At 39.8% G+C, this 11,612-nt stretch overlaps 1 protein-coding gene and 1 non-coding gene across 2 annotated transcripts; one reads left to right on the forward strand and one right to left on the reverse strand.

The window, feature by feature from the left end:
* Positions 1–394: 394 nt before the first annotated feature.
* LOC137735469 (uncharacterized) lies at positions 395–892 on the reverse strand (the record flags this gene model as incomplete). Its single annotated transcript, XM_068474900.1, has 1 exon — positions 395–892. A coding segment is annotated over one exon (498 nt), but the record flags the coding sequence as incomplete, so codon positions are not given.
* Positions 893–8,775: 7,883 nt separating this feature from the next.
* LOC137720238 (small nucleolar RNA R71) lies at positions 8,776–8,886 on the forward strand. Its single transcript, XR_011066477.1, has one exon. It is a non-coding gene; the product is annotated as a small nucleolar RNA R71 (small nucleolar RNA).
* Positions 8,887–11,612: the final 2,726 nt, after the last annotated feature.

Raw genomic sequence — 11,612 nt, forward strand, 5'->3', positions numbered from 1 at the left:
GAACAACAGAAGGTAGCATCTTAGTGGAAACTGAATTTGAAAGTGAGAGTGGAACCTTACCATATTGTTGTGGCAATGACTCAAGGGCTGCCACAACCTCAATTATTTCTTCACTAGAACCCATTGCAAAGAATTCCTCCTCCTTGCCGTGGGCTTGCATTGGCCCAAATCCTTCATTTTTGCGCTCTATGGCCTTAGTGATGGTTGTTTCCAGGGCGTCCTCGTTCAATTCTTCAAGGTATACCTGCGCCAAAGAATCGATAACATCAATGGAAAAACAAGAATGGTCATCAACGGGATATCTCATAGTTTCAGAAATATTAAAATCAATCACTTCCCCATCGAATTCCATTGTCAAGGTGCCTTTGTATACATCAATCTTCGTTCGGGCCGTCTTCATGAATGGCCTACCAAGGAGAATCGGCAAAGATGTAGAATGGGCTGAATCCTCCATGTCTAGGACGTAGAAATCAGCCGGAAAAATTAAATGGTTCACCTGCACAAGCACATCCTCCAAAACTCCTTTTGGATACGCGTTAGAACGATCAGCCAATTGTATAATTACACCATCTTGTTTTAATTCACCCAAATTCATAGATGCATAAATAGAATAAGGCATGACATTTATGGATGCACCTAAATCAAGCATGGCATGTTCAAAACGATTATGTCCAATTACACAAGGAATCGTGAAACTACCGGGGTCTTTGCACTTGGTAGGCAGTTTACGTTGCAAAACAGCGGACACATTCTCGCTTACCTTCACTACCTCTTTGTTTGCCCTTCTTCTCTTTGTATTGCATAGGTCCTTGAGGAATTTAGCATACTTTGGAACCTGTTTGATTGCATCGAGAAGCGGTATGTTCACTTGCACCTTCCGGAACGTTTCAAGAATGTCCTTCTCGCTTTCTTCCTTTTTTTCTTGCATGAACCTGCGAGGAAAAGGTACATTGGGCAGATTAGGACGTGAAGTACATGAATTTGAACTTAAATTACCTGATTTGGCCGAGTTAGGGTGATCTGCCTCAGGTTGTGTCGTCTCTTCATCTACTTTCTGGGCAGATTTGGGATTGTTTGGCTCGGTCCCAACTTCTTTTCCACCCCTTAGGGTGATGGCCTTGGCGGATTCGAATCCTCCCTTTGGATTGACTGTGGTTGAGCTAGGAAGCTTTCCTTGCTCTCTAATCTGTCCAAGGAACTCAGAAATCTGCCCTATTTGTTTCTTCATATCCATCATCTCCTTCTCGTTATTTTCTATTCGGTTGTTTTGATTTTGCAACCCCTGCGAAATAGAGGTTAGTAATTGCATAGCTTGATTACTTTCCAAAGACGTACCTGAATGAGATGATGCCGAAGGTTGTTGGGATTGTTGGGGTGCATACGGCTTGGAATAAAAACCAGGGGGGTTTGGCCTAAATCCTCCTTGTTGGGCAGCTTGTTGTGGCTCCCTCCATTTGAAGTTTGGATGGTCCCTCCATCCGGCATTGTAAGTGTTCGAGTATGGGTTGTTTTGATTTTGTCCTTGGAAACCAATTGCATTGGCAGATTCCCACCCACCATTCTCGATTAGTTGAGGGCACTTGTCGGATGGATGCCCTTGAATTGAGCACACGCCACAAACTTGGTGTTCTTGTGCTTTTGGACCAATCACAACCTGAGAAACAAGAGAAGTAAGATTAGCAAGTTGTGATTGAATTTCAGAAATAGCACTCACCTCATTTACACTTTGTTGCCGTGGGGCTTCCCTTTGGCCCACTCCTTCATATTGTTGAGCGTTGAGCGCTCGGTTGGCTATGAGAATCTTGGCATCCCTTGGTGTTTTGTCCACCAATGCTCCTCCCGCTGACGCATCAACCATTTGACGTTCGATAGGAAGGAGGCCCTCATAGAAATATTGAAGGAGAAGTTCCTCCTTCATTTGATGTTGAGGACATGAAGCTACAAGGCCCTTGAAGCGCTCATAATAAGACGGGAATGTCTCACCATGATTCTGTTGAATACCACTAATTTTCTTCCGTAGGAGAATCACTCTCGAAGTAGGGAAGAATTTCTCCAAGAAAGCACGCTTCATACTCTCCCACGAAGTCACAGTTCCCGGGGCTAGTTCGTAGAGCCAATCTTTGGCCTTGTCCATAAGTGAAAATGGAAAGGCCTTCATCTTCAATATACTCCCATCCACATTGACGGGGGTCATGCTCGAACAAACCACCTCGAACTCCTTCAAGTGTTTGTTGGGGTCTTCCATAGACAAGCCATGGAACTTCGGAATATGGTGTAACAAACTGGATTTGAGTTCAAATTCCTCAGTCTTCCCCTCTGCAGCCGTGGGGTATTGGATACAAAGAGGCAATGCATTATCCAAACCTGAGGCCGAAAGCTCCTTGATGGTTCTATTATCTGCTGCCATGGCTTGTTCTTCTTCAAAAATCTGATCTGTGGGCTTTTCTTCTACACCTACTTCGTCTTCTTCAAGCCCAGGTTGTGGTGGAGGTTGTGGTGGCTCTTGTTGACTCCTCGTTCTCCTCAAAGTGCGTTCAAAATCACCGTCAAAGTCGGAGATGTTCTCTATAATAGGCCGAGAGCGACGAGTCATACACAGTACCTAAAAAACAAGGAAACAAACAAACTAAGAATCTAAAATAAGAATGCACGAAAAACAAAAAAAAATATAAAAATAAAGACAAAGGATTAGCAAAGTTGCTAATCCCCGGCAACGGCGCCAAAATTTGGTGCGAGATTTACTTGACACTCAAATTAAACCCTCGTTTGACAATTGTAGTAGAATGGATAAGTGAGGGATCGTTCTAGACCGGGGATTAGGAGGGCTTGCTAAAACCTTCTAAATTGACTTAAAAACATAAAAACTAAATTAAAATACTCTTAACAAGACTACTATGACTCAGAATGGCTTTGAAAAACTCAAATTGTCTAAAACAATCAAATTGACTCAAATAGAAGCTAGAACTTGATTTAGACGAATTTGCAAATGTTTATGACTCCAAAAGCTTAAAGTTACAAAAATAAAACAAATACGAATGATTAAAACTTAACAAAATAGAGGGGGGGAATTGTGTTTGGACGATATTAAATTAAAAAGACAAAATATAATTAAAGGCAAAATGTAAATATGAATGTGATGAAAATATGGATGATGGAATAGCCAAGGGGTTCTTCTCCACACATGTTACACTTGCAAACAAAATTGATTCTCAGTTGGTCTTTCGATAAGTTGTGAAACTCAATGCTCCAAGTTAATTAGATCCGCTTAGATTAACTTTCAGATTTCCCTAAATTCGTTGGATTGAATGGAATACGCATTACAACCAAATTATTCTTAATCAAAGTCCCTAACTATGGAATACGCATGATAGAGACATTTAACCAAGATCATTAAGTTCAACGGAAATCATAAACATCGACGAGGCATTCGTTACTATGGAATACGCATGAAACTTATGCCAAGAATTCGTTTAACGCACTTATATTCTAGCGTCATATTTATGCATGAAAATTAAGCTTGCAATCTCAATGAACATACATAAATAAGTTATCAATCAAACAGTTAAACGAATTGAATCCACAACTTATGAAATTCCAACCAAACGTAATCAATTCAAAATGCAAATATAAACATAGTTTCGAATCACCCCCTAGCTAAAGGGGGGTTTAGTTCCTCATAACTTTGAAATCAAAGAAACACCTAAACATTCCAACAACTCAAACGTGAATTGTATGAACGTTTAGGCACTCTTCTCTTCCCTTCTCATACGTACAAAACAAAGAGAATTAAATTTAAACTTTGAAATCAAAGAAACACCTAAACATTCCAACAACTCAAACTTGAATTGTATGAACGTTTAAGCACTCTTTTCTTCCTCGTTGTTGTAGCACAAGGTCTAAGGTGAGCTTAAGGGCTTTTAGGTGTATGTGGAATGGAGTAGGGAGTGGTTGGAGATGGAAGAATGAAGAGAAAATATGCAGAAAATGAAATAGGACTCACGGCAATGGAATGGTATTTGTGTTGTGTGAAGTGTTGTGAATGGAAATATGAGATATGAATTGAATGGGTGCAAGGGTATTTATAGGAGTAGTGGAGGGAACATATGGTTGTTTGTTTAAGATGCAAGTGGCTAATTAATGATGGAAAAGTATGTGATTTAAAGGATGCAAAGTGAATGAATCATGAATCATTGTGGATGAAAGGTGGAAGTGCATGTGTTGATGACTAGGTTAGTGGGTGGAAATATGAAAATGGCATATAGGAATGGGAGCTCACGGTTTGAATGTGTAAAGTGTGTGTGAATGCATGTGAAGATGCAATAAATAATGCATGTAGGGTTTAGGAAATAATGAAGAAATGCATGTGAGATGTTTGGAAAGGAATAAAGAATGAATGGTGGAAATGTGAGTGAATGATGTGCATGTGTGAGAATGCATGTGAGATGTTTGGAAAGGAATAAAGAATGAATGGTGGAAATGTGAGTGAATGATGTGCATGTGTGAGAATGCATGTGGAATTAAGAGGAGTATGGAAGTGAAATAAATGAATGATATGTTAAGTGATAAGTGAATGATATGTGGTGAGTGATAAGTGAATGGGTTGATAAGTGATCAATGAATTAGTTTAAAGGGCTAGGGTTTAAGTACATAGAATGGGCCTAAAATAGGTTGGTTTGTATGGCATAATGTGTTTGATTGGGCTAGAGCCATTGTTTTGTGTCTTCAAGTGCATACAAGGCCTTCAAATTCGTCCATCCTCTTGGCTCCATGGATAAGCTATCCAATCCATGCCCAAAAATGCTCCAAATGGCCTCAAAATGCACTTTCTTGCTCCCTAGGCCCTTAGAACCTGAAAACACACAAAAGAAGCATAAAGGACTAAAATAACGAGAGAAACATAACGTAAATGCACGAGAACAAGCCATTTAAGTCGCATGAATATGCTCCTATCATTCCCCAAACATCAAAGAGCTCCACCACCAAAATGTTGTTCAATGGCATCTCATTTCTTCGGCTAATGTTCCCCATTTTCTGGCACCTATCACACTTAGAACAAAAATCAAAAGCATCTTTGAATAAAGTAGGCCAAAAGAAACCAGATTGTAAAACGTTTAGAGATGTCTTTTTGGCACCAAAATGTCCTCCACATGCCAATGTATGGCTGAACGTTAGAATGCTTTGTTGCTCACTCTCTGGGACACACCTCCTAATGATTTGGTCAGGGCAATATTTAAACAAATATGGTTCGTCCCAAACGTAGTGCTTTACCATGGCAAGGAACTTCTTTCTTTCCTGAAAAGAAAGGTCATTTCTAATTATACCACAAACAAGATAATTAACAAAATCAGCATACCATGGTTCTTTTTCTTGAATAACAAGGAGTTGTTCATCAGGAAATGATTCATTTAGAGGCAAAGGTTGTCCAACTCCATGGTTTTCATTGAGCCGTGACAAATGGTCAGCCACAACATTATCACTTCCCTTCTTATCTCGAATTTCCAAGTCAAACTCTTGTAGTAAGAGTATCCATCTAATTAAGCGTGGCTTAGCATCCTTTTTTGTCATCAAGTACCTAAGGGCTGCATGATCAGAAAACATAATAACTTTAGATCCAACAAGATATGACCGAAACTTCTCTAAGGCAAAAACAATAGCAAGCAACTCCTTTTCAGTTGTGGAATAGTTAAGTTGAGCATCATTTAGAGTCCGGCTTGCATAGTAGATCACGTGTGGGAGCTTATTCACCCTTTGCCCTAAAACTGCACCAATAGCATAGTCAGAGGCATCACACATTAATTCAAAAGGTAAAGACCAATCTGGTGCCATAATAATAGGGGTTGAGGTTAATTCATGTTTCAAAGTATTGAATGCATCCATACAAGCTTTATCAAAATGAAATACAACACCTTTAGCTAACAGATTGCATAATGGACGAGTGATCATTGAAAAGTTCTTAATGAAACGACGATAAAAACCCGCATGTCCCAAAAAACTTCTTACTCCCTTCACGGTTGTGGGAGCTGCCATATTGGTGATGATGTCAATTTTGGCTTTGTCCACCTCCATTCGTTGGCTAGAGATTACATGCCCCAACACAATTCCTTGTTTCACCATAAATTGGCACTTTTCCCAATTGAGAACCAAATTTGTTTCCTGACATCTTTGAAGTACTAAAGAGAGATGGTTAAGACATTCATCAAAAGAGGAACCAAACACTGAAAAGTCATCCATAAATACCTCAATGAATCTTTCTACCATGTCAGAAAAGATTGCCAACATGCATCTTTGGAATGTTGCTGGAGCATTGCAAAGTCCAAAAGGCATTCTCCTATATGCAAATGTGCCAAATGGGCAAGTAAAGGTAGTTTTCTCTTGATCCTCCGGAGCAATTGCAATTTGATTGTAACCTGAGTAACCATCAAGAAAACAATAGTGTGAGTAACCTGCCAATCTCTCAAGCATTTGATCTATGAAAGGCATAGGAAAGTAATTTTTTCTAGTGCTAGAATTCAACTTCCTGTAATCGGTGCAAACACGCCAACTAGCCGTGGGCTTTGTGGGCACAAGCTCTTTGTTTTCATTCTTCATCACCGTGATTCCCACCTTCTTAGGTACCACCTGAATAGCACTCACCCATTTGCTATCAGAAATGGGATATATGATCCCCACATCTAACAACTTCAACACTTCATTCCTCACAACTTCCTTCATGTGTGGATTGAGCCTCCTTTGTGGTTCACGGGTTGACTTTGCTCCCTCTTCCAAAAGAATCCTATGCATGCACATGGTAGGGCTTATTCCCTTGATATCTGCAATAGACCAACCAATAACTGATTTGAACTCTTTTAACACCCTAATTAGTTTATCTTCTTCATTTGGGGTGAGGTCAGAAGTTATGATAACTGGAAGAGTTTCAAATTCAGCTAGATATGCATACTTTAGATGTGGTGGAAGTGGTTTAAGTTCAAGTTTTGGTGCCTTAACAGTGGAAGGGGTTAAATGTGACCTCGATGGTTCTAAAGGCTCTAAAAGAGGTAAAATATTCAAAGGATACGGTGCCAATGCTTCCAAGGCAGCTACCTCTTCCATGAGTGCATCTTCTTCATAAACTCATCTTGAGATTGACTCAAAACAGTTTGTAATGGTTCATTAGATTGTGCCTGCAAGAACTTAGAGAAAACAAGCGAATCAAGCACATCAATGGCATAACAATCAAGAGATGAAGAAGGATGTGAAAGAGACTCAAACACTTTGAATTGAACGGTCTCTCCTAGCACTGTCATAGTGAGGAGTCCATTTTGCACATCAATGATGGTCTTGGCCGTGGCCATAAACGGTCTCCCAAGCAAAATAGGCAACTCTCGGTCATGTATAGGAGCTTCTTCCATGTCCAACACTACAAAATCCGCAGGCAAGATTAGTTTATCAATTTGAACTAGAATATCCTCTACTATACCTCTTGGATATTTCACGGATCTGTTCGCAAGTTGCAATGAGATGGTGGTGGCTTTCAATTCCCCCAAACCTAGTTGAAGGTACACGGAATAAGGCATTAAGTTGATGCTAGCACCTAAGTCAAGCATCGCCTTCTCTACCTTCTTGTCCCCTATGGTGATGTTGATAGAAAAACTTCCTGGATCCTTGAGCTTTGGTGGAAGTTTTCTTTGCAACACGGCACTTACATTCTCGGACACCACTACCTTCTCATGTGGTCCATACTTCCTTTTGTAGTTGTTTAACTCTTTGAAGAACTTCCCATAAGTTGGCATGTTCCTAATGACATCAAGCAAAGGTAAGTTAACATTTACCTTACTTAGAATATCAAAAATCTCCTTAAATGACTTATCCTGCTTGCTCTTGGCAAGTCTTCCAGGGAATGATATTGGTGGAGTGTAAGGTTTCTCGGCCTTGTGAAGATTTGGTGCTTCAAACGAGGGAGTAGCATGGCTTGGTTCCTCATTTGGTTTCTCATTTTCTCCTTGAGTAACCCCTGCATTCACATGATCAGATTCATTAGTAACTTCATTGCCAACTCTATTATTGATAACCTTACCACTTTTAAGTGTAGTGATTGCTTTGGCTTGCTCTTGGTTCCTTTGGAGTATCACGGGTTGGCTTGGAAACTTTCCAACCTCTCTTTGGCTCAAGGCATCTGCAATCTGCCCCAATTGTGTCTCCATTTTGGTTAGAGCCGCCGAATGTTGTTGGCGAGTGCTATTGGTGGTTTGTTGGAATTGCAAGGTATTTTGGGCTAACAATTTAACCGTATCCTCAAGAGTAGGTTTTGGTTGGAAGTTTTGGAATTGATTGTTGTTCTTCCACGAAAGATTGGGATGATCTCTCCAACTTGGGTTATATGTATTGGAATACACATCATTCCTTGGCCTTTGATTGTAAGAATTCATGAGGTTCACTTGCTCTTGGACATACTCGGGGTAAGCCTCCCTAGATGGACATTGATGAGTAAGGTGGCTTGGTATGTTGCAAATGGCACACACTTCACTTGCTTTTGGCACCATGTTGAGCATGGATTCAAGCTTCTTTTCTAGGTTAGCTACCTGCAAAGAAAGATCATGATTAGAGCTTGTTTCATATACTCCAACTCTCTTACCCCTTACATCTTTGTGTTGAGCATTAGATCCCAACATCTCATAAATGTTATATGACTCTTGAGCATTCTTTTTCTTCAAAGCTCCACCTGCTGCATTATCAACAGTTGATTGACATGTTTGGGTTAGTCCATCATAGAAAATTTTCATTTGTAAGTGAAGAGGTAACCCATGGTGTGGACATTGCAACAAAAGGCCTTTAAAGCGCTCCCAACACTCATTGAAAGGTTCTCCATCATCTTGTTTAAAGTTGAAGATTTGTCCCCTTAATGTGGCTGTCTTTTGAGTGGAAAAGAACTTTTCCAAAAACTTCTTAGCCACGGCATCCCATGTGGTGAGTGAACCAGGTACTAGAGTCATTAACCAACCCTTGGCCCTATCTTTCAAGGTGTAAGGGAACACTCTCATCCTCAGATTTGCTTCACTTACTCCCTGTAAAGGTAACCCACTCACAACATTGTAAAATTCTTTAATATGAGCTAAAGGATCTTCATTAGGTAAGCCATAAAAAGAAGGAAACATATGGAAATGTGAAGATTTAAGATCATAGTTTCTAGCTTCTGTGGGCAGCAAGATGCATGAAGGTGAATTTGGTATGATTGGTTGAGCAAAATCCTCCAAAGCTCGAAGATCATCTTGGTTGCCCGCCATCTCTTCTTCTCTTTCCCAATTAAAGTGCTCAGATCCTTCACTTATTGGACTAGACGGTTTCCCTTCCTCTTCTTCACGGACAATGGAGGAACTTGTTGGCACAAAGCTTTCCAAAGTGTTGCCCTTTAACCGTTCAATTCTTTGGCCTAATTCAGCAAGTCTATTTGACATATACTACCTGAAACAAGATAAAACAAGTTTGAATAAAAATCAGAAATCTACTTAAAATGAAAAGAACAAGGTTTAATATCAAAACAAGCACTTATAAGGGACTGAAATCAGTCCCCGGCAACGGCGCCATTTTGATTGATGTTTTCCTTCTTCATGCTAGAATATGTTTAGTATAATGGCACAAGTAAGGGTGTCGAATCCACAGGGACTAATTGGACCTATATAATCATTTGTTTTGCAAGAACTCTTTACTAGAGAAATAAAACTAATCAATGTAGGCAGATTTGTTGTTGTACCTTGAAAGCATAAGGAAATGAAGTAAACACAAAATGAATGAATCAACAGCTAATAAAATGAGATAGTACCAATGGAGATGAAGCTAGGGATTCGATTTTACCATTGCTAACCCAAGGCCATGCTTGTTGAATCAGATTATACTCATCCATCTACCTATTTCTTGAGTTTGTTTCACTTAGATATGATCAACCATATGATGTATGGATTTGATCAAATGTCTCTAATCATGAGCCTAATTGTGATGTGCAACTTTGGTTCCTAATCAAGAATATGTAGTGCACAAGAAACTTTCACAAAACCAAAGGGAACACTCGGCAGGATGTTTGCAAAACATTCCCTTCATTCATTCACATATCCACCAAGATTATGCATGATGTGTGCTTTAATCTTGGCTAAACAACCTGTGGTTAATTCAAATGATGATCAAGCATTAAAATCAACACACTAAGTCACAATTAAATCGGAGAATGAAACAAGAAATAGATAGATTAAATGAGAATTCTGAATTAACTACATGGCAATCTTGCAAGGCTACATCGAATCCCTAGAGAGAGATTAGTTACACTTCATGTTTACAAAAGGTTTGACATAAAAATATATAACATGAGTGAACATAGGATTAAGAAGAAAGAACCCTTGAAGCAAAACTGATGTCGAAATCCCTTAAGAGTTGCCTTCGGTGTTGGTGCTCCAAGTGTGTTGTAAATGAAGGTGGAGCGGCTAAGGTTGAATGGTTTCTGCGAATGGGAGAGTGTATGGAATGGAATGAAGCCGAGAAGAGATTGTGTAGAAATGGAAGGGGATTTGCGGCAAAGGGGAAGATTGGATGTGTTTGTGGTGTCTTGTGTATGAAAATGAGATGTGATTTTTGTGTATGAATGCATGGGTTTTTATAGGGAGAATGGGAGAATAAGTGGGTGATTGTTTAAGAGTGAATGTGGTTGTTATGATTGAGAGTGCATGTGGATGAAATAATGATGGAAAAAGAGCTAGGTTGTTGGTGGAAAGGCAAGGGAAGTGCACGGCATTGAGTTGTTGTTGGTGTGTGAATGCATGTGTTGAATGATTAGAGTGCATGTGGGTGAATATGTGGCTGAAATGATGAAGTAGGAAGGTGGAAATGCATGTGTTGAATTGGTGGTGCAATGATGAAAGAGTAAGTGCATGTGTGTGTGAATGGTGGTGCAATGATGAAAGAGTAAGTGCATGTGTGTGTGAATGGTGGTAGCTAGGGTGAATTGTTATGAATGCATGTGGAATAAAGATGGAGAAGGTGGTGTAATGATGAAGTGGAATGGCTGAAAATGAAAGGGGGAGTGCAAGGCACGACAATGGGTGTTTCTTGATGGTTTTGGGGTTGTGATGCATGTGAATGCATGTGGCTAAGGGTTGTTGATTGGGCTAGAGGTTTTGCATGGCTCAAAGGATTGTTTGATTGGGCTAGGCCCTTTGTTTTATGTCCAAAGTGCATACAAGGCTTTCAAATTCGTCCAACACTTTGGCTCCAAGCATATGCTATCCATTCCAAGCCCAATTTTGCTCCAAAATGCTCCAAAATGCATCTTTTTGCTTCCTTAGCCATATGAACCTAAAAACACACGAAAATGGCTTAAACTACTAAAACAACTATGAATTAACAACATAGATGCACGAAAACAAGCTAAGTAAGTCGCCTAAATATGCTCCTATCAGTATTCCATCCAATTCAATGACTTAAGGAAAATCTGAGGGTTAATTAGTGCTATTCACGGTTAATCTGGGGTGTTGAGGTTCATGTTTTATTGGGAAAGCAACTGGAAATCAATTTGTATGCAAGTGTGTCTTGTGTAGAGAATGACCCTCTAGCTAGCTTATCATCCATATTTTTCCCTAATTTCGTCCAAA

The sequence above is a fragment of the Pyrus communis genome, chromosome 1, assembly GCF_963583255.1.
Source record: "Pyrus communis chromosome 1, drPyrComm1.1, whole genome shotgun sequence".
In the NCBI taxonomy this organism is placed as follows: Eukaryota; Viridiplantae; Streptophyta; class Magnoliopsida; order Rosales; family Rosaceae; genus Pyrus; species Pyrus communis.